The following is a 25,167-nucleotide window of genomic DNA, read 5'->3' as shown; positions in this document are numbered from 1 at the left end:
TAAGTTTATTTCTGTGAGGCTGTCATCCCATAAGCTCAAGCTTTCTCCATGTTTGTATATCAGAAACCTTAGGAAGTTCAACCTAGAGGTTTCTCTTAGGGTTGTTCTTAATCCTTTGTTAGATCCTCTAGTTTGATATGAAAAGGATATTAAACAATATTGCCACACTCACTAGTTTCTGTTGATGGCCTTGTATGGCTGGTGATTTCATTGTGTCTCTGGGTTCATTAGATCATGGCTCTGAATCTGCTGGTTTGGGCTTTTGTTTCTGAAATGAGGGCAATATTTGTTTTTCATTGGAAGAAATATGCAAATAAATAGCTATTTAGATTTTGAAGGCAAACAGAATAACACAGACATGGTCATTTCTGTATGTGTCTCTGGTGGTACTGGATCTGATGAAAATGTTTATTTCAATTGCCATGGCTTAATAGATAGCCTTGCAAGTTGTAGGACCAGTATTTCTGGATTGTTGCCCTTCACATACCTGGTTAGAGTGCCCATGGCAAATGGGCACAATTGGCATTTTTTGGTTGCATCCAATTCAATACATATGCCATAGTATGGATTTTGGTCACATTAGCTACAGTATGTTGATTACCCATCTTTCCCCTTCATTCTGGATCCATGCAATTTGGTGGCTTAAAAAAAAAAAAAAAAACCTAGTGAGCATTCCCTGATTTTGACACTGAAATAATTAAAAGAATGTATTTCTAGAGAAATGAGGGAATGGTAATAGTTGTATATAATTCCTAATCATTTAATCTACAATTGCCATGCATCTTTATAATGCTGTTCTTCTAAAACACTTTGCAGTAAAGCGATGAGTCAAAAAGCAAGTGAACAAAGGGCTGTGTGTGTATGTTGTTGTATCCTCCTGTGTGGATGTGCCCTAACTCTTGGCACTGCAAGGGAAGAGGGGGAGAAAAGGAGATAGAAAAAGAGAAAAGAACGAGAAGGTGGATAATACTTGGAGATGTGGGGGAGTGGTTCTGACTCAGTGACCATGAAACAAGGCTCATTTCTCTAATTTCTTTATTTATTTTTAATTTATTTTTAACAGATTCAACATAGTTCATAGACACAACTCTAAGAATATAATGTATTCCATCTTCCGTCCCTTCCTTTCTCTCTCTCTTCTTTTCCCTTCTCTCTTTCTTTCTGTCTCTTTCTTTATTACTGATGAATTTCAACTGTAACTACAGAACATTGGTAAGCCACAGTAAGTCTCAAGAACTTAATCTAAAACATACACCTTCCACAGAAGCCATTTGAATTATCTCTGAAAAAAATAGTAGCTAAGTGTGAAATCAACCTGTGAACAGATATAAACTATTGCTGGATATCCATTATAGTTAACTGTTTCTCTGTGATGCTAAGGCCCAGGTTCACAATGAGAAACAATTGGCCTGTGACTAAATCCAATGTGCAACTCACTTGTAAATTTCCTTTCTGTTGAAAAAGTGAATGACAACAGTTAAACTTTGAAGATAAACAGGGTTTTTGTTGTTGTTGTGTTCCTAGCAAATAATGGTGTTTTTGTACAATTCTTGAAATAGAGCCTACAATCACCCCAAATCTCTGTCAAGATCTTGGAAATAATGACATCATAGGCAGATTGAACCAGCAATCCATTAATAGTATCCTTGGTAGAAAACTCTCAGGGGAGGATCTGGCTTGGTAAATTGGCATTGTTTACAAATATAACATAACAGAATACCATTTTGTTCTACATTTGTGGAATAGTAGGAGATATTGTCTGCTTGGGAAGCAAATATTATCAGCAAGCCTTCCTTGTAGATCACTAACTTTTCTCCACTGATTTAAAAGTGTGCTTTGGAGGTGGGTTAAGATAACAAAAACTCCCTGCAAATTCTTCTTTTGTCACCAAATCGTAATTACAAGATGATTATTGATTAGGCCTTCTAAAGGATAGTGCAAAACTAAAGTAATATCAGGATAATTCAAACAAAACAAAAATTGAAATGTCTAGGTAAAGAGAGAGATTATTTCTCTGTATGGAACTGGAAATAGGTTCTTCTATTTCATTTCTATATTATAAAAGGTTTATTACAACTCTTTTTATGATCAGCTGATGAGTTGAACGGAGTTAAAATAATTCCAGTTTGGGGAGCAGTGGAAAGGTATGCCATATTAACTAGGTCCTTTGCAGAATGCTGTGATGCTGACTGCAGTGAGTATGTGTTGTTGAAACTGTGGTCAGGGATGTCTAGTGCAATATGGAATAGTGTGGAACTTGTACCCTAAGAGGCCCTTTCTTTTCAGTTTAATATATACGTGGTCAAACAGGGTCAGCATGATCAGGCAGCCTGAAAAGAAGCAAGACATTTACTTACTTCCCTGATCAGTGAGAGTAATTAGAAACAAAAAGGCCACTCTGTGTTAGCCACACCTGTTTATCAAGAACAAAGGAGCACAGACTTTTATATTATATAGTTGCACTAGAACCCTGTCTGTCCCAGACTTCTGCCTTATTATTCAAGGTCAGCTTTGATTTAAGGAGGTCATGCATGTTTCTCTGACTTCTGTCATCTCAAGGTAAGTAATATGTCATCATGAAATACATATCATCTAGAAAATGGTGACTCTTTCTCCCTGTGAGACATCCTTAAGAAATTTGTTTTCTAGGTATATCTATTGGAATATTCAGTTCCTTTGCAATAACTTCCAAATTTTATTTTTCCCAAACTAAATTTTGCATATCTGAAATTAATGTAATAATTACCTCATATTGGGGCATTATTTTTGAACCAAGGACAGTCAAATAAACTATTGCCTTATTTTTGGTGGTAAATTATTCTCAGTGACTAAGTTGAAACCATGAACCTGTCCAATGCAGAGTAATACCATTGGTGATGTCAGTTTTATTTTTTATTTTCATCTACTTGAAAGGATTGCAATACATTGTATTGGAAATAGAGGAGCAGGGACTCCAGCTGGCACTCTGATATGGGATGCAGATGTCCCAAATGGCAGGTTAACCCCACTGTGCCTTAATATCCACCTTCTGAAGTCAGTTTTAAACTCACTTTTCTTTTAGAGAACCAATGAATTTAAAAGGACCAAAAATCAAAATGCAAAAAATAATTGATATTCTAGCTAAAATATTTACTGATACAAGTAGTATCCTTGACATTCCAGTTGTTTTTTTCTTTGTATCTCATGCTGTAGTTTCATCTATATAGGGAAATATGAGGCATATCAAATTGTTGGGGGTGGCGACAACAAAACATATATTACTGAGTATTTTCACTATCATAATTACTGAATAAATATAGAATGGGTCCTACCTCATTTAAGATAATGCAAACCATAAGACTTAGGCAAAAAAAAATGGATCTCATGCACAAATCAACATCAAGTGAGTCATTGTTGGTCGACAATCAGCTGTACCTGTGGAGAAGATATTAATACTATCTTATTCTTGAATAATTATAGACTGTATTTGAGAGAATTTAGAACATAGCAATATTTAAAAATTCTCCACATAATATGATGTAACAGCATTTATTACTGAAAATAATAAGTATGTTGTAACTACTAAAGGGACAAATATCAATCTACATGCTTTCTCATTACAAGCATTAATAAGGAGACTCCTGATTTTGTTATTGTTATTGGACTTACCTTTGTTTATACTGAATGTTTTTGGAATAAAACTATATGCTATCATTTTCAGAGAGTTATTATACCCGTAAATTAGTGTCAGGTAATACTTGATAAATTTACAGAGATTTTGTTAAAATGGGTTTGATTTTCCACATATTTAAATTGGAGGTTCACTTGGAAGTGTTCTTAACCCCTGACTTGTGCTGTCAAGTGTCAGGTCCTAATGGAAGGACTTGGAATAGAGTAGGGAAATACCTGGAGACAGATGCATTTCTTTGGGGTGGACATGTTTTCCCAGTTCACTTTATACTCCCAGTGTAATGAGACCTGAATGCATTCAGACCTGGACACAGGAATAATGGAGTTGAGAGCAAGTAAGTTTCTAAAACCCTGACTGAATCTTGCAACCTGGTTGATTACCTTTGTTAACTCCCTTGTTGTTTGCTCTTGCAGGGCATAAAATATGACAGGGAGTAAATTTATGTTATATCTGTTCAGACGCAGGGTTCTCTTCTGAGCTCTCTTTGCTCATGGTAGAATTTGGCCCACATTTGTTGTCTACTTGCTTGGGAGACAGTGAGGAGCATTGTTTGCCCTAACAGTACACTCCAACTCTGCTGAAACTGCCAGAGCTACGGTATGGTTTCTAAGTGTATTCGCATAGAAACCATGGAATGAGTTCATTGTGTGAATCAGGTGCACACACAGAAGAAATAGATGCCAAGGACATCCCGATGTTAAAGTGGCTAAAAAGTCATTGTTGTGGGCCATCAAAAATCTATGGCCATACATATGTCAGTTCCAGACTTTGAGGAGTTTATGCCACCTGAGCATTATGATCAGCAGGATGGAATTTTTTTTTTTGACAGGCAGAGTGGACAGTGAGAGAGAGAGAGAGACAGAGAGAAAGGTCTTCCTTTGCCGTTGGTTCACTCTCCAATGGCCGCCGCGGCCGGCGCGCTGCGGCCGGCGCACCGCGCTGATCCGATGGCAGGAGCCAGGAGCCAGGTGCTTTTCCTGGTCTCCCATGGGGTTCAGGGCCCAAGCACCTGGGCCATCCTCCACTGCACTCCCGGGCCACAGCAGAGAGCTGGCCTGGAAGAGGGGCAACCGGGACAGAATCCAGTCCCCTGACCGGGACTAGAACCCGGTGTGCCGGCGCCGCTAGGCGGAGGATTAGCCTAGTGAGCCGCGGCGCCGGCCAGGATGGAATTTTTAAAGAAGAAAGATTGCAAATAATTTGTTAAAGGCCTGCTGAGCTAAAGGACAGCAAAAAATAGAGTTTCGTTGTGGGAAAACCAAAGGCCTTTGTGAATCTGTGTGTATATATGCAGCAGCCATAAATTATTGCCTTCATTTTCCTCTTTTGGAAATTGCATTGTTGGTCTTTGTGGAAGCCACTTTTTTGGTCTCCAGAAGAGAAAGTCCCAGAATGATCCACACAAAACCTGAGCAATCTTGAGGCCAATGCTTTTGTTATGAATATGTTGAAAGCCTTATATTTACTGGAATGTTTTATGCCTCTCAGTCCTTAACTCTTGTGTTCTCCTCCTCTGCTTTAGGAGCTGTGAAATCGGTTGTAACAGAAAATGTCTGACGGTTTGGATAATGAAGAGAAACCCCCAGCTCCCCCACTGAGGATGAATAGCAACAACCGGGATTCTTCAGCACTCAACCACAGCTCCAAGCCGCTTCCCATGGCCCCTGAAGAGAAGAATAAGAAAGCCAGGCTTCGCTCTATCTTCCCAGGAGGAGGGGATAAAAGTAAAGTATCAGTGGCCGGGCATTGCAAAGGGGCTAATTTATTCTTTCATTGTCACTTTCTTTCTTGAGTAATCATTTCTTGAACATTGGCTGTTTGGGGCCTGCCTGACCTTTACACCTGCATTATCAGAGGTTGCATTTTGTCAGACACTGATGTCTGATTAATACACTTCTGCTGTGTTTGTGTTTCACATAAAATTGAATCCATATTTTTAATCCAAGGGAGGTCATAGCACCAATAATGTCTGGAATATATACACAGTGTCTTTCTTTCTGCTACATTAGGGTAGAGTCTGCAGTAATCCCTTCTTAATTGTAAGTTATTGTTTCTGGAAATTTGAGAATAGGTGGGTTTACTTATGTATACTTTTCGGGTAACTAAAGACTTTGAATTGAGTGTATGGGAGTCAGTCCAAGTTGCCACAATATTGTCTCAAACTATATAACAAAGTGGGATAAAACATCTGAGTCATTTGTTTCCCTCTCTGATTCGTCTATCATTTGTCCCCTATACAATCAGCTCCATGTGCACCGAGTATCACAGCAACATATTATCATTTATCCTTGAATGATCACATTTGTTGCTTAGATATCAATCATACTCACACTCTGATTACTTAGGGATATGAAATTTCTAGTAAGTAATTGTCAAGTTGCATTATTAACATGAAACTAAAAATAATTTCTGTAGTTGTGGCTTTTGAGAGGAAGGAAATAAAAGGACACAGGCATCACAAAAAGTTGCCAAAGGGGAAGAAGTTTGATGTCTCTAGAAGACAAAAAGGACATTGTCCATCAGCTTCTTCAAGGGAAAACCAGTAGGCTTGTAAGTCACTTACATGGTGTTTGTGGACACACAATTTGTACCATAATGAAAGCAGAAACTCTTCTCAGAGCTAGTATTGCCTCTTGTACATTGATGTCACTTAAAATATTCTTTGTCTGTCTTGACACAAGAATAGAAAAGATGGAAATAATGTTAAACCTCTGGATTGAAGACAGAAGAATAGTGAAGCAGCTGTGACTGTGCAAAATGAACTTTAAGACTTGTTGGCAGATATGGAAGGGGATATAGAAAAATAATTGCTGCATATAATGGTGAAGTTGAGAATATGTGGTGTGCCATGACCTGGAGATCAAGTCTTATGTGATAGTGATGCCAAAGAAACGACTACTCCTTCAGCTCCTGTGTTGTATCCATTACAGCTGTAGAAAGGGATTGAAGATGAAGATTATGTTCCTGCATAAATCTTTGTTGCTATTGAGGCCACCATGCTTTGAAAGCCCATAAATAACCCTACTTGTCCTTTTGAATAGCAAGATCTAACTGATGCTGACACAGATCAGCCAGAACAGAGAGGATGACAAGTCTGTTTTGTGCCAATACTTCAGGAGACCATAACTCATCTATAGAAAACTATGCCCAAGTTTTCTTAGGGGAAAAATGAGTGAGGTTTCCACTGTATTGGTATGCAAACAGAAAAGTCTGGATGACTCTTCCTCAGAGAATGATTTGAATGGTACTTTTTGGAAGAAAAACAAGACTGTAAAAAAAAAATCTTGATTTCATATCCTACTGGTTCTTCATAGTCTGTTGCATTTGCCAATGTGCTTCCTAACGTAAAGGTTGTTTATATAACAAGATAACATATCTCAGATCCTTCAAGCCTTAAGATCAATGTTTGATCAGCCATTCAAGAAGATGTATTCTAAACTAAAATGAAACTTTGTTGTTCAAAATCTTGTAAAAGTTTCTTTGTCAGAAGATCCTAGTATGTGAAATTCCTATACCATAATTAATGCTATATATTCTTAATAAAACAGACATTAGATATTTTATGAGTCTATTGTTAATGCAACCTGAGCAAAGATTTGGCTAGAGATGATGTAAATCTTTCAACAATCCCTTCCAAAGTCAAGGAATCCTTGGATTAAGAAGAACTTATGGATGAAGATGAACATTTGTAGCAGGAGCAATCATTGGCCAAAGTTGAATCTAAACCAATAGTCACCAATGCAACTGAAGTGGTATTGCTAGAAGATGATCTTTGGAAAGCTTCCAGTATCTCAAAAGTGATTATCATAAGTGACGATGAAGGCACGTGTTGGCTATGGGACTAGAGGCAAATGCAGCTGTTAGCAACAGAAGTAAATTTTTAGGAGATTAAAATCTCCCAAGAAAGTAGCAAAACTTGGTATGTTTACATATCAAATTTTACCTGTTCAAAGCTTGAGTGATTTAGCAGAATTCTATAGAAAGGTGCTATGGTGGCTTTAAAAACAATCATATTGGATGGAAATGATCTTCAATACAACTTAAATCATCAAATACCATTTAATACCATTGGTGGATGAGTAATGTTACCTTTAGACAAAGCTTCAGTGATTTAATTGAACTCTATGAAAAGGTGCTGAACTTTTTAAAAAGGTCATATTGGGAAAGAGAAATCTCAGAAACGCCACAATTATCAAGTAGTACCATTTAAATACCCTCACTGGACAACTGATAAGCTGCCTTCAGAGAAAGTTTGAATGATTTAATTGAACACTATAGAGAAGAAGTGCCAGGGTGTCTTCAGAAGAGCCAAAGTTGTTAAGTAATGCCAAGTAAATTCATTGCTCAATGTAGTTAAAACCACAAGCAACTTATTAGAATTTCAGATTGGACTTAAATGACTCTGAGAGCATAAGACATCCATGATTTGAATTAACAGTCCACCTCTGTTCATTGCTTCTCTGTCATCCTCATTTTTCCACTATCATAAGGAGTGACAGAAACGTGATCACCACCAGAAATCATCTCCAGATCTAAATGGAAGCTGTGTAGAACCTTTTTTTACTAATTTAAACTATGTTTATGCTTTTCATGTAATATACTATTGTTATTGTTTTATTTTACTGTGCATAAAAATATTTGAGGGCTTTCAAAAGCTCACTTGCAGTCTCATTTCCCCTGCTCACCTTTTTTCCTCTTAAAATCATGGCTTCCTCAGCGGAACTTTCCTACCTTTGAGGTTGTTCAGAAACCTGAGCCTCAAGGATGAGAAGGGGTCATTGCTTCTAGGTAACACCACAGTCAGTTTTGAGTTAATGGAAAGAGCACTGGACATGGGTTTTGGAGACCTTGGGTTCACATGTAGCTCTTCCATTTACTATTGTGTCTTTGGGCCAGCTTCTCTGAGCCCCAGTTTCATCACCTATTAAATGAAGATAGTAACACCAGACCTAACTCACAATATATTCATGGTAATACAATGTAATTCTGAATACGAGCATGCTACTAAAAGTAAGATTTAAAAATGCCAAATAGTTGTGAACTATTGTTACTTTTATAGCAATTTGAACCTTACAAGCAACCAAATAAAAAGCCTAGATTTTCGAACTGTCTTAAACATGTTTATTTGTATTTATTTGAAAAACAGATAGATAGATTGAGGTGGAGTGAGGGAGGGAAGGAGAGAAGGAGAGAGATGTATCTTCCATCTGCTAATTCACTCCTCAATTGCCCACAACAACCAGCCAGGGCTGAGTCCAGCTGAAGGCAGGCTCCAGGAACTCCATCCAGATCTCCCACATGTGTGGCAGGGAACTAAATACTTGAGCCATCATCTGCTGCCTCCAGGGTATGCATTAGCAGGAAACTGGATTGGAATCAAAGACAAGACTCAAATCCAGGCACTCTGATAAGAGATACCAGTGTCCCAAGTGGCTGCTTAGACACCTGTGCCATGATACCTGCCCTCAAATTCTTGTTTTTTAAAGTAACTTTTTACCTAACTTACAGAAAGTGTTTATCAATTTCAAAAACTTGGAAAAGAAATATAAGCATGTAGAAAAAAATGAAAATCACCCATAGTCACAAATTCCAAAATTCTATCAACATTTCTATGGATTTCTTTTCAGACTTTTTCTGTTTCTTCGTATTCACATATGTACTTTTCTACATAGTGAATACAATAATATATGCAGTTTTGCATCCTGCCTTTTAATTTAACATTTTTATCATGAATATATTTTGCTACATTTTTAAAAAAGGCTTTATAGGTATCATTTTTGATGATGTGTATATATAGTGACTGGCACCATGGTTTATTTAACCATTTCCTTTTGTTGGATATTTGAGATCCTTTCCAAATTTTTGTCATGATAAATAATGTCACAATGTCATTAATTAACTGAAATGAAAATATTTGCTTTGGTGACAGCAGAGGGGATTTTTTTGGTTGTTGTTGGTCTTTTAAAAAGTCTTTTTCATGGGTACATGAAATAAATGGAACTTCAAGAGACAAAGGAAAATCAGAAGTAATAGAGGTAATTTGAAGATTGAGAAACTATCTTTGTTGGAGACTGTTACAGGAGCTGAATTTTGGGATTAGTAAGATTTAGGAGGAACAGTTTGTCACCGTTTTATGATGCTTCACTAGAGAAAAGTTTGTAGAGTTCAGACCAGGAAAAGGACATCCTGAATAGGTGGTTTTGTTATACGGATTCTGAGAAGTATGAAGCTGATTAGGGTTCTCTTTTGTTGACTACTGTAAAGCTTGGAGCCAAATTTGTGGTCCATAAATAGCACTTAAAATGGGATTCTATGAATTAGCTTTTTTCCAGGCTCTATTTTATGTCTCTATCTTTGTTGTTTTTGTTGTGTTTGGGATTCTGTTTTTTTCCCCTTTTCCTTTTTTATCTACCTGGGGTTTATACTATTACATTGTATTTTGTGTATTCTTGTAAGCTGCCTGACATTCATTTTGAAACAAGGTGGGGGAATATATATATAAATATATATGAATGAATAAATAAATACATGAATAAATTCATGAATAAATAAACCAATAAGGAGAAGGGAATGAGGCAAATGAATACAGCCAAGATTCTGAAAATGGCATAGTGCCTCCAAAAATAATCAATGTTAAGGACTTGAAGCTTGGAAGAACATATGAGAAAGAAGCAGGTGAGGCCACATTTGGAGATGATAATGTTCTGTGTGATGTCTCTGTCTTCTGAAGTGTGCTTACGTTTCTTGTATCTTGTGTTTTACTTGGCATTAGGTGTGTTTCAGAGGACATGCAATGCTGTGTGAAGATCTGTGTCTTCAGAGAGCAGAGTTTGTGTGCATTCTGTTTGTGGGGAATCCAGAGAGATTTGGGAGCTGATGGGCGTGGCAAAGATGTGATAGTCTCTTTTCTTGGAAGTGTAGGAGTGGATACTTGTATATAAATCAAATCCCAACAAATGGGTAGTTAGCTACCATTTACTGACTGGGTATAAAGCTGTGTGCCAACCACATTGCAAGAATTCAGTCTTAATCTTAACAGCCACTCTATATTATCTTCTTTTCACAGATGAGATAATTTAAGCTCAACGCTATAGACAGTCTAGGGTCACATAGCAAATGACAGAAGCCTGAAATCTTCCAGATCTCTCTGGATCCAATATCTATGCTTATTTTGCCATATAATAATGCCCTGTGACAGGACAAATTATATGCATGGTACACTCTGTGCCTAGCATCCAAAAGCCAACAGTAGCTTTTGTTTTTCCTTAAGAAGATGGCAGTGTGTTTTGAAACATCTAAATTCCAGAAAAGTGAACTTTTATTTTATTGTCCCCTCAGAGAGAAAGAAAACTTTTCATATTTTTTTAGAGAAATGGTGTGAGACAATATTATTGATAATAGAAAAGTGCTAACTTCCAGATGTTTTGTGGGTTATATTATCCTTTGGTGTGACTACTATAAGGCTTATATGTTGCTTGCTTGAGAAAGTTGAGGCTCTAAATGAGTGTGTTCATATGTGTGAAAAGTTTTCAAGATGGTATATAGTTTTGTTGTTTTATATATATTCTGTTTTCTAATTCCTAGAGTATGTCATCTTCTATATACACTACACAGCAGGAAGCTTTGCTGTGCAACAATTAAGGAAAACTCTCAGTTTATCTTTTATGGTCTTGTTAATCAACTGTCTTGGTCAATGCACGTTACTAATTTTCATCCAATTAATGCACAATAAAATATACTTAGTGTCATAACAGTATGCAATATTTCTTTGGTGATGCTGAAGACCCTCTGGATCTTGTAATAGCTCAAGGTTATTATTGTGGCACCAACAGTGTTGGGGGAGTACCAGTTAATTGAGGATTCTATTATCAGAAAGCCAGGAGTCAGAGACTACCACCTCCTGAACGGTGCTTACATTCTGCTTGGCTCTTCAAATTTAGCCCATCCAGCTCAGTAAACAGTGCTATTTAGGGATCACTGCCCTGCCCCTAAGAAAACCCGATGGGCATTTTGCTTGTCCTCCAGGGTCAGTTCTGTGTGCTACGAGAGAGGAGCCTCCTGTACTATTCCTTTCCTTCTAGAAATTCCTTGTTGAGGTGGGAACTAGGGGGCATAAGAATGAATTCTACCTCAATGCTAGGACCTTTGCTTCTACTGCAAGGCCAATGAGCAGGGATACAAATTTGGTAGCCCACTAAAATCACCATACAGTCAAAATCAAGGGTTGTATGCAATATAGGCTTGAGATATGTCTACACTGAAGTAAAGAAGCAACAAGGGGAAATAAATTAATAGAGAAAGTAATGTTTTAAAGGGACATTAGGAGGTGGAGAAGATTCAGGGGAATGAATGGGAAGAAAGAGTAAGACAGAAGAGCTCCATTTCCAACACGACAATGTAGTGTTGCAAGAAGAGGAAAATTGACAGTAGCTAAGGGTTATGAAGTTGTTTTCCTTCTTAAAAGCAACAAATGCCTTGTTTTTCCCTGTCAAACTTGAACCATATAAAATTTTCCATGTGATCGGAAGTGTCTAGTTAGCACATTGCCTCATCTTTTTTTTTTTTTTTTTTTTTTTTTTTTTTTTTTTTTTTGCAAACATTTTCCACTGAATTGTTGTATGTGTGAATTGGGTGTAAATAAACTTGAAACCAGAATGTGTTGCCTGAAAGGAGTTAAGTAAAAGACAACTTTCAGTGATTTCCCAAAATGATCACTGTTGCTGAATGTTTTGAAGATGGTACTACTGAAGATGGTGACTGTGGATGTGATTAGACATGCTCATATAAGACTATCATTTCTTGTCCCCCATCCCATCATCCCCATAGAAAATCCACCCTATAGATTCAGGTTGTAGCTATCTTTTATAATCAGGTACTACTTTGAGTTTTTAATCTGTAATAAAGGACACATACTTTTATCTATAGACCCGGAAGACCTGGCAGGAGGAAACTGTCTCTGTGTACTAGAGGGAATGGAACTAGACATAAAGAAATTCCTGATAGGTTAATTGGATGCTAGAATTACTAAGAATGAAAATTTCTTGGTTCTCCATTGGGTCTCAGGGATTGAAGAAGTTCTTTCTGAAAAGAGGAGAATGGATCTTCCACATTAGGCCTTCCCAGCTGTGTACTTCTGGGATTTGCTAATGTAAGGAAAGATATAATTATATAATATAATCTTCTTATAGATCAGTGAATGTTTGAAATATCCCAGTTAATCCTCTTTCTAGGTGGTTATATTTGCAAGAGCATCACTTATAGGATGGAGTATTGGGTTTAAAAAGCAGCAGATTACTCAATTCTCCAGCAAAAAGTCACCCTGTTAATTCATATATTTTTCAAGACAGTGTACTCTGGAAGACTGTTGCAGAGGTATTACAATGTTCAAAGTACATCCCTCAAACTTCATATGATGGAGATGAGACAGGGATTCTCCCCAATCTATGGGAAGACAAGTTCAGAGAGGTGCAATGACTTCTACAAATTTATTTCATGACTTCATAACAAAGCAAGGCACACTAGAAGTTAGACCTTACAACTCCTAGTCCAGTGGTTCTTAAACACTTTCCTGCTTGGTGTAAAATGAGAGTAACCTAATATGTTTTGAAAATAGATTTTAGTGAATGGAATATGCGAAAATAAAATTGTCCCAGAAGCAAAGGAAGCCTAGATGGATCAGCAATTATGACAGTAATCACAACTTTATCTTCACAAGTTCCTGAGCCTAACTTTCTATCAGCAAGTAACTTGCCTTTGTAAGAGAAAATGAAAACCATTATCACCCCCATTCCTGTGTTATTTTGGGGACTTTCAAGTCATTTTTGTTATTTGTAAAAATAATTATACTTATAAAAATTGAAATATTAAAGAGCTATATTAAAATAGAACATTAGAATCACGTCATTCCTCCCATTAGATTCTTTCATAATCCACCATTTAAAGGAGATTTGGGACCTCTTCCTCATTTGGTAACCACTTTTCTTTGCTGTTTAAAACCACCATGTGTTTTATCTGTGATACTAGATTTAAGTCAGAAATATATCTGTTAATATACAATCTCTTTTTAAATACTTTAGCCACCTTACACTGTCAATTTCCTTAAAAAAATAGAGTAAACAGTAAAATCTATCTTTATGCCTAGTTTTACATTGTAGTTATCTCTTGATGCCTTCACATACTTTCGGTGAGGAAAAATAAACTTGAAGGCCCACATAATGACATTCTACCAAAGAATTAGGTGGAAACTAGAGAATTAATTGCTCCCCTGTGTGAGAGAAAATGTGCATCTTGTAAATCCAAGAGGTAGGAAATACCTGTGGGTCCCCTCTCATAATATGCCTTGAAATGGGATATTTGTTGATAGAGCAGATGTGGCAGAGTTTAGAACCTTTGTACAACAGTCCCTCTGGGACCAGAGCTCTCACAATGAATGTGGCCTTGTTGACACCACCGACAGGGCTACTGGTACCATAAGAATAACTATGCTGGGTTACAGACTTTGCTCAAGTGTAAGGAGGGCTTCAGCAGGCTTCCTTCTGGAGGGTATGACACAGTGTGCTCTGTGATGCACAAATCAGAGAGTGGGGCAGACTGGAATTTTTTTAAATGAAGGTAACAACCTCAGTACCTAGTTCATTTATATTTAAGTAGATACTAAGGCATTTTAATTCTTACAGGTTATAAAGGCAACATATTGTAAATGATCTATGTGGGACACTAACTGACTCTTAGTGACTTAGAAGCAGTGAACCACCAAAAGCTTCTGTCACCCAACTAAGTGACCAAGTCACTAGGGCCACTAGTGACTTCAACTACAACTTCAACACAACAACTTTAACTACAAAAGCAATCTAAAATGTACTCTCCAGCCACACCCCAGACTTCTTGATTGACCTAGATCACTGTCTCCACCTCCATGAATACATAATAGCAAGTAGGCATGGCTTTTCTCCCTATATTTGGTCTCATTTCATAACATGAAGATCACTCATTCATCCTTTCATTTGTTTGTTCATTCACTTGTTAAATATTGATTCAAACACTCTAATAGTAGGTGGATTCTGGGTCACACAGAGGTGAATAAGTCCAAATCCCTGCCTTTAATGAACTGATGACCTAGTAAGGAACACAGACACAAATTAACCAATGATTAGGATTTAACATGGTAAGTACAGTATAGAAGTGAGTACTGAGGAGGGCCATCTATTCAAGACTGAAGGGAGAGAGGTAGTTAGAGAAGGCTTCCTAGAGGAGGTGACCACTGAACTGAGATGAGTCATAAAGGAAGAATAGAGCAAGCCATGTAAAGACTGAATGGTATTCCAGATAGAAAGAGTGGCATTATGAAGGCATTAGGCATGGTACACTACTAGTTGACTTTCTATAACTCCAACAAGAGATTCAGAATAAGTCATGTATAGAGTATGAATGAGAAAGGGGTAGGGTGTGTAGCTATGGATGTAATAGGGGTCCAAATCCTGGAGAAATTATATGAGCAAACTTCAAAAAGCTTGTGGGGAAATGGAATTAAAAGATAAGTTTATTTTGAAATCTATACATTTATTTTCATAGTACATGTTAGATGTCATGCTAAGGACTTTGAATTTGATACTGAAGGTAATCAGGGAACATTGAAGCAAGAGAATAGTATCAGATCTGTATTCTAAAATATCAGTGTAGTTACAGGAGGAAGAATGGATGGGGAGGATGTGTTGGATGGAAAGACTGTTGGTGTCTTGCAGGTGAGAAATGTCAGTAGCCTGGCCTAAGGGCCAATATAATTAGGAATAGGGGAGGACAATACATAAGTAATATTTTGGAGGCAGAATTAATAGAACAAGGCTATTAATCAGATGATGAGAGGAGGAGATAGGAAACAAAGGAGGAGTAGAGGTTTTGTTTTGTTGGGGTAGGTAAAGAGAATGTAGTGTTAATTTAATTTTGTGAGTTGCATGAGGGGCCTATGAGACTACCAATAGCTACCCCATAGCCAGTTAATTACATGGTATTAGAGTACAGCAGAGAGGTCAGGGCTAGAGATACAGATAGGAACTCACTCATGTAGATGGTGACTGCAACTGAGCATATAAATAACATAGCCTAAGAGAGGTGTGAGAAAAGATGAGGACCTAGGACAGCTCCTGGGAGGGGGCTACCATTTAAAGAGCCAACAGAAGGAGACTCTTGCAAATGAAACTGAGAGAGAAAACCCAGAAATGTAGACACAAACTCTGGGAAACACTTGTGTGAAGGAAGATCGGAAGTAGTTAGTTTAAAGAAGTGCATGGTCATGAACACCATTATGGCTGCAAGGTTAATGGTTTTAAGGATTGAAAAGTGGTTCTCCATTAAAGAGGTTAAATATATGTCTTCAGGAAGTCATTGCAGTTGTTTGGGCAGTGAGAGCTAAGGAAATTTAGATTGCCTTTTCAAGAAGTTTAACCTAAAGAAGAAAAGGCTGAGAGAGAATAACAGCTAGAGGAGGATATGAAGAGGCCAAAGAGTTTTAAGGACAAGTGAGATCTCAGCATGCCATGCCTTTTAAACCAAGAGGGTAGTACAAGTAAAGAGGGAAAGATTGAAGATATCAAAAGAAATGGGACAGAATTCTAGGAGGGAAATTCCTGAAGAAGTGAGGGGGCCTGTAATCTGGGGCACCAGTGGAATGGTACACATTAGGCCATCTGCTTCCAAGAAAGATAGGGGAGAGAAGGTGCTACTGATGGAGAGAATGTGTAGTGGTGGGAGAGGAAATGAAGTCAGAGGAGTTTCCAACTGGTCCCTTCCATTTTTCTCAGTGAAGTAGAGTGAAGGTCATAGGCTGAAAGTGAGGAAAGGGGGGTGGGGTGAAGCAGAAGTTTGAACAAAATAGTGAAATTCTGAAATATTTGGTGAGGAGATGGGGAAAAAGAAGTTGGCAAGAGGCAAGGAAAATATTGCCAAGCACCACTAATAACCAAGATAAGTTCTGTGGCCTTTATAAGAAGTACCAAGCTGCATGGCTGTGTGATTTTTTTTCCCATGCAACTCTCAGCAGCCTCCATATAGAAATAGAGAAGCTAAATGGTTGGATTCTGTCCATGCAGCATTTTGTAGCAAAATTGCAAGAGGTAGTCAAAGGGTGAGAGTGTCCACAGCACTGACTTAAGAGCAATTTACATGCTGTACAATAGAGTCTAGGCAAGTAGAGAGCTGAGAAATTGGCTAAAAATAGATGGATCCATAGGATGGGGGTTTTATTGAGATCAAAATACAAATACAATAGGAGCAAGGGTTTGAAAGAGAAGGCTAGTGGAATGAGAGGCTGGACTCAGAATAAGATAGTAGAGTTGAGTATTTTAGAGAAAAGGTGATTTGGGATAAGGAAAATGGGGCAGCCGTGCTTCTCGTTTCTGGCTGCACATCATCTTTGGGTTTTGTTTGTTTGTTTTTTGTTTTTGTTTTTGACAGGCAGAGTTAGACAGTGAGAGTGAGAGACAGAAAGAGAAAGGTCTTCCTTTCAGTTGGTTCACCCCCCAAATGGCCGCTACGGCCTACGCGCTGTGCCGATCCGAAGCCAGGAGCCAGGCGCCTCCTCCTGGTCTCCCATGCGGGTGCAGGGCCCAACCACTTGGGCCATCCTCCACTGCCTTCCCGGGCCACAGCAGAGAGCTGGACTGGAAGAGGAGCAGCCTGGGACAGGGACAGAATCCGGCTCCCCAACCGGAACTAGAACTCGGAGTGCCGGCGCCACAGGCGGAAGATTAGCCAAGTGAGCTGGGGCACCAGCCATCTTTGGGGTTTTAAAAATCACTTGACCAAGTCTCATCCCCTGAAATCCTGATACAATAAGTTTTGGTTGAGCCCCAGGCATTGGTCCTTTATGGAACCGCGTAGATTACTCTGATAGGCAACCCTGGTTGAGAAGACAGGTTTAAAAGGTCAACCATAGAGTAAATTGCACCCCTGGAAGGAAGATAGAGTTGATTAGAGTTGAAGGAGGTCAGGGAGCCCTAAGGAAAGACTGCGAAGGAGGTTTTGTCCATTTGTATCCTATATTTCACAGACTTATGGAAGCACAGAATGTAGGAAGGAAGACTGTGACTCAAAGTCCCCAGTGGATAAGGAGACATAGACAGGACAGTAAAGTGGCAATAACTTCAAAGGAAGTGGTCTTGCAGGAAAGGGCAGAAGTACTCTTCTCTAATAGACAATTGGGAGTAAATTGTGGAAAACTGCCTTCTCCATTCCCCGAGGCCTAAAGATTTGGGATGGGAAATAATGAGCAGCCTCCATCAGGATTATCAGATGATGTGGCACCTTCATTGGATAATATTGTTTAAGATTGTTGTACTTTGCATAACAGAAATATACGAGGAGCTTTAAAAATAAAGATACCTGGGCCTAAATCTCTGGGAGTAGTGTTCTCTTTTACTTGCTCGCTCACTCCCTCCTTCACTCGCTTGTTTACCCCATGAGAATGAGGCAGAGTGAAGTTTAAGAACCTAACGTTGAAAGGATTTAATGAAGAGATTGAAGGTGTAGGGGAAAAACTGTTCATGACAAGATCAGCACTAAACGCTATAGGAAATGCAGAGCACATTGAGGTAAGATGTATAGTAGATGATAAATGACTATAGGGGGCTTTTCTTTCTTTTACATGATAGTAGAATAGAGGAAATGTCAAAATGAGAAACTTGAGAGATTATCTGGCCCCTGGAGGTACAGCCAGAACTCATATATACTTAGAGTCCCAAGGCTAAATGTCATTAAGTATGTGGTCCAGTCAACAATGTGTGGACTTGTTCTGAGTTTCAGTGGAATATATGAGGTAGACTTTAAAAATGATACATGTTTGAGCTTCTGCTATCTGCAAACATCAACCCAGATCTGATCAAGCTGAATTTTGTCTGCCCAATACTCAGTGTTTGCAGAATTTTCTGGGGAGATAGACATTTTTGTGTGCCTAAATATCAAAACAAAACAACATAAAACAAAAATCAGTTCTCATCTAGGCTCCATTAAATCACTAAACATTTACTAAAGGCTGGGAATCATATCTGTTCTTGTTTTAAATGCTATTGAAAAATTAATAGTGTAGCTATTAAGAGCTTAGACTCCAGAGACACGGCATGGTGCTAGGTTCAAATCCTGTCTGTCACTCGCTAGCTGTGTAACTCTAGATATATGCTTAAACCCCACTACGTCTTTTTTCTCATCTATAAAACAACAATAATAAGATAAACCTTATAAGACTGTAGTGGATATTAAATGAGTTAACACTAGAAGTACTTCACCCATGGCAAGTTTCCTAAAAATGATAGTTTTTAAGTGTACAGATCCAAGGCAGGTGCTGAGGAATGTGAGAATGAATAAAACAGTATTTGCTTTGAAGTATCCCAAATGCTAGCTAGAGAGATAGATATGTAAAGAAGAAATAATTCAGTGCTATAAGTGCTTAGCTCAGAACATATACTTTGTAGTTTTATGGGAAAATGAAAGGAGGGACTTTCAACTTTGAAGATAGAATACAGGAAAAAATTTGCCAAAGGGGAGGAATCCCAAGAGAGAGTCTTCAAGAACAAGGACTAGTGGAAGTACTCCACACAAAGTCGGGGGAGAGGGTGAGAAGTAAGTCTTTCCAGGCCTAGGCCTAACATATGTAAAATCTTGGAAGTAAGAGAGATCCAGGTCATTTAAGGAGCATGGCATGAATACTGATAGTCAGGACTATGTCAAGAATATAGGCTGCAGAGAGATGCTAGGAATAGATCATGGAAAACTTTTGGATATCATGTTAAGGAGCATGAGTTTTACAGGTAATTTAAGGATCTTAAAGACAAGAATATGATATGGTCATAGACAGGAGAAATGAATTTGGCAAAATTGGAAGCAGTGAGAACAAGTGAGAAATGCTGATACCTTGGACTAGGAGAGTGGCTCGTGCAGATGAAAGGAAGGAGATGAATTCAAGACAAATTGAAGAGATAGAACAGAGAGAATTTGGTGACCAATTAATATAGAAATAAAGAAGTAAAAAATGACTCTCAAAGTTCTGATTTGGACAGCTGGGCCAATTCCAGATTACTCAAAAGGCAAAGTAAGCATGTGCTTATGACATCTAACCAATTAAGGGTGCCCAAAATATGGAAACATTTTTATTTTGAATATGTAACTTTTAAAATGACCCAAATTAGGCCGGCGCCATGGCTCACTTGGCTAATCCTCCACCTGCAGTGCCGGCACCCCAGGTTCTAGTCCCGGTTGGGGCGCCGGGTACTAGTTCCGGTTGCTCCTCTTCCAGTCCTGCTCTCTGCTGTGGCCCGGGAGGGCAGTGGAGGATGGCCCAAGTGCTTGGGTCCCTGCATCCACATGGGAGGCCAGGAGGAAGCACCCGGCTCCTGGCTTTGGATCGGCACAGCGCTGGCCATAGCGGCCATTGGGGGAGTGAACCAACGGAAGGAAGAGCTTTCTCTCTGTCTCTCTCTCACTGTCTATAACTCTCTCTCTGTCTCTCTCTCTCACTGTATAACTCTGCCTGTCAAAAAAATAAAAAAATAATAAAAAAGACCCAAATTAATTACCGTGGGAACATCAGAGCTTATTTGCATTCCTTACCTTTTTGTGCCTTAGTCTGGATTTGAATTAGATATTGAAGGAGAGGGATCATTATCTTTTCATTGCTTAGAGCCTTTAAAAGGAGAAGTCTAAGACCATATTCCTTCTGTAATCTGGGTGGTAGGTGGTATCATTTCCCTAAAAAAGGAGCACTGAGAAGAGCAATTTTGGGATTCCTTCCTCTGAAAGAAGCCCTGAGTGATGACAATGGCATGATTAGGGCTGTAAGGTACTCAGGTAATCTTGGGAAATACCATTAAGCCAATTCTGTACATAACTCAGCCCAAGTGGAATATTTACATTTAAGTCAATATGCTACAAATGTGAAACCAATACTAAACAGAGAAGTGAGATAATTTCTTTGCTGGCCATGGAAGCCATGAATGGAAACTGATGTAAAGACTGTAGATAGATGTTTAGGTAGGGACTCTTAATGGGGAGTCCAGGACACTTTCAAAGCCCTGGGAGGGGCCTTAGTAATATTTTATTTATGATACTGTATTACTTTAACTTCATGGGAGCCTTCCTCTCAAATTACATAAAGTGTCGATTCCCGCAATATCTTCATCTGCCTCTACCAATCACTAATTAGGGAATTAATTACCTAACATTGGCTAGTATCTGAGGGTGGATGCAATTCAAGAGAAATGAATCAACATTCATTGCAGGCCAAACACTGTATTAAGAAAAGTAGAAGGAAGAGAAACAATGACAATCAAGTAAAGAATGGTCACTGAGGGAGGAGGCAAGTCAGACATATTGTCAAGGAAGTGGAAAGAGAGCTTGTTAACTTTGTCCAGAATGAATGGGAGATCAAGAAAAAAAAATAAAAGAATGCAGGAATAGTTACGACACCTTCAGTGGAATGGCAAGACAGAAGACTGGTCTGTTTACCTTTCTAAACAAATAAGTGGTAGTTGAACAAGTATAAATGGTAGCTACAGTACACAGACATGTGGGGGAAGTAGGAGCACCAACAAATACCTTTAAAACTCCACTGTTTAGTCAGGATAATATTAATAAAATAGTGAAAATGAAATCTGTACTGAAGTTAAGTTAGATGGCATATATGAATATACTTCAAAAATTCATGGAAATTAAAATTAAAAATATGTTTATTTTGGTGCACTTAAAAAACATCCATGCGTAAGGGGCTGGCATTGTGGCACAGCAGGTTAAGCTGCCACCTGCAGCACCAGCATCCTATATGAGTGTGGGTTCAAGTCCTGGCTGCTCCACTCCCAATATATCTCCCTACTAATGTGCCAGGGAAAGCAGTGGAAGATGGCCCAAGTACTTGGGCCCCTGCCACCATCATGGGAGATCTGGATGGAGTTCCTAGTTCCTGGCTTCAGCCTGGCTCAGCTTTGGCTGTTGTGGCCACTTGGGGAGTGAACTAGTAGGTAGAAGATCTCTCTGTCTCTGTAACTCTGGCCTTTCACATAAATAAATAAATCTTTTTAAAAAGTTTTTTCATAATATTAATTTTCCACATATTATGAAAAAATTTTCATACTATGGAAAATGAGTCCTAAATGTGTTCCATGAAAAGGCAAAATCTTTGAATAACTCTTGCGCTCCACCCTAAAAGTTCTTTCCTGATCTTGTATAGTTACCATCATCACTTGAATTTCTATATTTTCACCCCATAAAGGTTGGCAACATGGATTAGTGAGAGAGGATGGAAAAAGAAATAAACCATAAGAATAGCATTTGAACGTGAAAATTTTCAAATTTAAAATTTATCATGGGTAACCCACAAAACCAGTAATCCAAATATGATTGAGTGTTGTCTGTAATTGAGGCTAAGGAAACATCTATTTGAACCAGAATGTTCTAACTTGGCCACGCTGGCAATTCTGAATTTGATTAGTTCCAACTGGGTAAACCCGATTCATGCTGACTTGCCCAGTATTAGAGCATGAGTATTATTTTTCCAGTGTGAAATAGTTTTAGAGGTACATTCTCAAATCTGCTGAAAGTCTCTTATGGAAGATACTATTTTAGAATATTTCCACACTAACTTCCTCCTGAGAACTCTTTCCAGATAAAGCAATTTCATTATAATTCCCAACTTAATTTCTCCAGTGATTATATCTTTAAAGGCTTTTGACTTATTAACTATCAGTACAGTTATTCCTAATTTTGTCACTATGAAAAATGTGCTACTTGGGAAGGACAATGATATTGAATTGCTAATAGACTATAATGGGGACATGGGACAATAGCTACATACTAGAAAGACTAATCCAAAGCACTGGTTTGACATTTCTAAGAACTAAATAAAAAATTAATTCGGTAAAAAAGCACCAAGCCTTAGGGATTTTTCCTAGCTAATTATGGGGTGTAAATTATTTTAAGTATTTTAATTATGAAGAAATATTTTTAACATCAATGATTTGCATTAGTATACTTGTTTAAAGAACACCAAGAGTCTATTTAGAGATGCTTCATAATGTAAATATGTAAATTAAAGAAGTTCTAAGTACTTGATATTTAGCTAAAGTTAACATGGAAACAATTCATGACATTTTCCTTGATAGCTCAAGTGCTTTTCTATCCTTTGTTCCTCAAAGTAAGCCTTAGCTTGACTTGACTGTAAATCCAGCAAATCCAGCTAAACATAATTAGACAACTGGTGGTTACACCTCTATACTGATAAAGGGCGTAAAGCAGTATGAACAGAGGTTTATTTGAAATGTATTTGGGAATTTTTTGGATTCATTGAACTTTTTTTTTTGTCGAACTCTCAGCCATTATTGCAAATAAAATTGGAATTTCTGGAGTTATGTATTGTTAAAATTGTGATGGAATCAAATGTCTTTCAGCTTTGTAATTATTTTGATGAGCTACTTTACAACTTTGAGACGCTAACTATACCCCAAATAAATGCATCTTAACATTTTGCCTTTAGCCAATAAGAAGAAGGAGAAAGAGCGCCCAGAGATCTCTCTTCCTTCAGACTTTGAGCATACGATTCATGTGGGGTTTGATGCAGTCACCGGGGAATTCACTGTAAGTAAGCTCCTTATTTTGTTTTGTAAGCCATGAATAAGTTCCTTTATGAAAACAAATTTCAAACCACAACTGTCATGTCCCAAAATATCAGATTTGAAGTTTTTGATGATTACTAGCAAGGCTGACTTAGCTACACAATCATAGACGGAAATAGAGAGTGGCAACAACATTGGAAAACTTATTTTGTCCATCTTAACACAAATGCCTGATCACTATATTCTTCAAATTCATTGAAAAGATTAATTTGCCATGGCACAGACAATGTAATAATGACATGGAGACCCTGCCTGAGCCTGTTCTTTTTTGTGTAAAGTGAATCAAAGAATCATCTCCTAAACTTTGCTAGGGAAGACAATCTATCTGAATAATTCAGGTTTTTCATGGAAACAGGAATACCCAGATCAGCTAACCACACTAACAAAAACTCTCTGTAAAATTGACCTGTTTTAAACTCTCTGTAAAATTGACCTGTTTTTTTCCATTTAGTTTCAAAAACAGCTTATTTTTAGAATGATTGATAGGTATATTTTATAGACATTTAGGACAATAAACCATGTGTTTCAGAAATATTGATAGGTATATCATATGTTCTTCAGGGATTATGTGATGTGTGTGTGTGTGTGTAGGTGTATATATATGTATGTATGTATATGTGTATATATATATTCCCCTTTGGATAGACCATTGCCATATGTCAAGTCTTTCTTTTGGATATTGGTAGTGGCCAACTAGTATAGGATATTAGATCTATGGCATTTTGTACCATTTTATATCTGGCATCTGTTTTTTAGATTTTTGAAGGGAAGGATGTGGCTAGAAATATGTCCCCAGGAAGGTTGTCTGCCTTTATCCATAGTAGTAAGGAACTCAATCAAAATGTACATCCTGAAATAATGAGTAATTTTGAATGCATTTAGAAAAACAATCATTGATAGAACCATCATCATTAATTCTTGGGTTGTTAAATCAGATACTGAATAGTTAATTTTCTATTTCACAGTGTGATGGTTAGTGAGGAGACTTTGTCATATGATTAAGTGAAAAAAGAGAAAGAGCAAAGTAATTTGATTTAGAGAAGTAAACCATGTCACTAAATTGACAGCCAAAGTATTTTTTTTCAACTCTGGATGTAAGCAATATGAGAATGAAATTGAAACTGAGTAAAAGGATTGGCCATGTGAAATGGTGTGAACTGATTTTTTCCATATTCTCAGTAGTAAGTGGAAATGAACACTAAGAAATATTGAGACTGATAAATTTGAGATAGGGAGTTAGGTAAGATTTCATCATTGGAATCAAAGACATTATTTCAATGGCTTGGAGTTGGAGCCCAGACTTTATTTTATTGTCAGAATATTCTTGTAGGTACTACACATAGAAACTAAAACCTCATTATGAACATTACTACCATCATTATCACCAGATAACATAATTTTTATGAGTTGAATACATGTTATTTAAAAATAATGAACAAAGAGATTATAACTATATCTGACATTAGTAGCAGGAAAAGCCCTCAAACTTTATCAAAGTTGAATGTATTAACACTTCCCTTTTTTATTTTAAGAACAGTATCTTTCCAGTTTTGACCTGTTTTCTCTGTGTTCTTCTTCTGTTTAGACTTCTTTTAAGTTTTGTTGTCATTCCATATTTTCATTTTTTTTGTCTTCTTCCTTTTTGTTTTCTGAAGTGAAAGCTTTCTCTCACTATCTCATGTGGCATTTTGGTTCTTTTTAAATGTTTTACTCTGACCATTTTCCCAACTTACTAGATATCTGATGGTATAATTTCTTTATCTTTAGCTCCTTTTTTGTTCTTTCTGTGTTCTCGATGGACATGAAGGAAAGTGAATCACCACCATCTAATTGATGGCAGCACCAACT

At 37.7% G+C, this 25,167-nt stretch overlaps 1 protein-coding gene across 14 annotated transcripts in view; it reads left to right on the top strand.

Annotated features, from left to right (window-relative positions):
• Nucleotides 1-25,167, top strand: part of PAK3 (p21 (RAC1) activated kinase 3) — a 278,956-nt gene that overhangs the window by 180,316 nt on the left and 73,473 nt on the right. For all 14 annotated transcript variants that reach the window (XM_089324121.1, XM_070067235.2, XM_089324119.1 and 11 more), the window contains 2 exons: nt 5,193-5,394; nt 23,181-23,281. In XM_089324121.1, the coding sequence (XP_089180247.1) occupies nt 5,220-5,394; nt 23,181-23,281 (276 nt within the window). In that variant the 5' untranslated portion in view covers nt 5,193-5,219. The remainder of the gene's footprint in view (nt 1-5,192; nt 5,395-23,180; nt 23,282-25,167) is intronic.

The sequence above is a fragment of the Oryctolagus cuniculus genome, chromosome X (genome assembly GCF_051225735.1).
Source record: "Oryctolagus cuniculus isolate XC-2025 breed Fujian yellow rabbit chromosome X, ASM5122573v1, whole genome shotgun sequence".
Classification (NCBI taxonomy): Eukaryota; Metazoa; Chordata; class Mammalia; order Lagomorpha; family Leporidae; genus Oryctolagus; species Oryctolagus cuniculus.
This window is presented reverse-complemented; position numbering and strand designations above follow the sequence as displayed.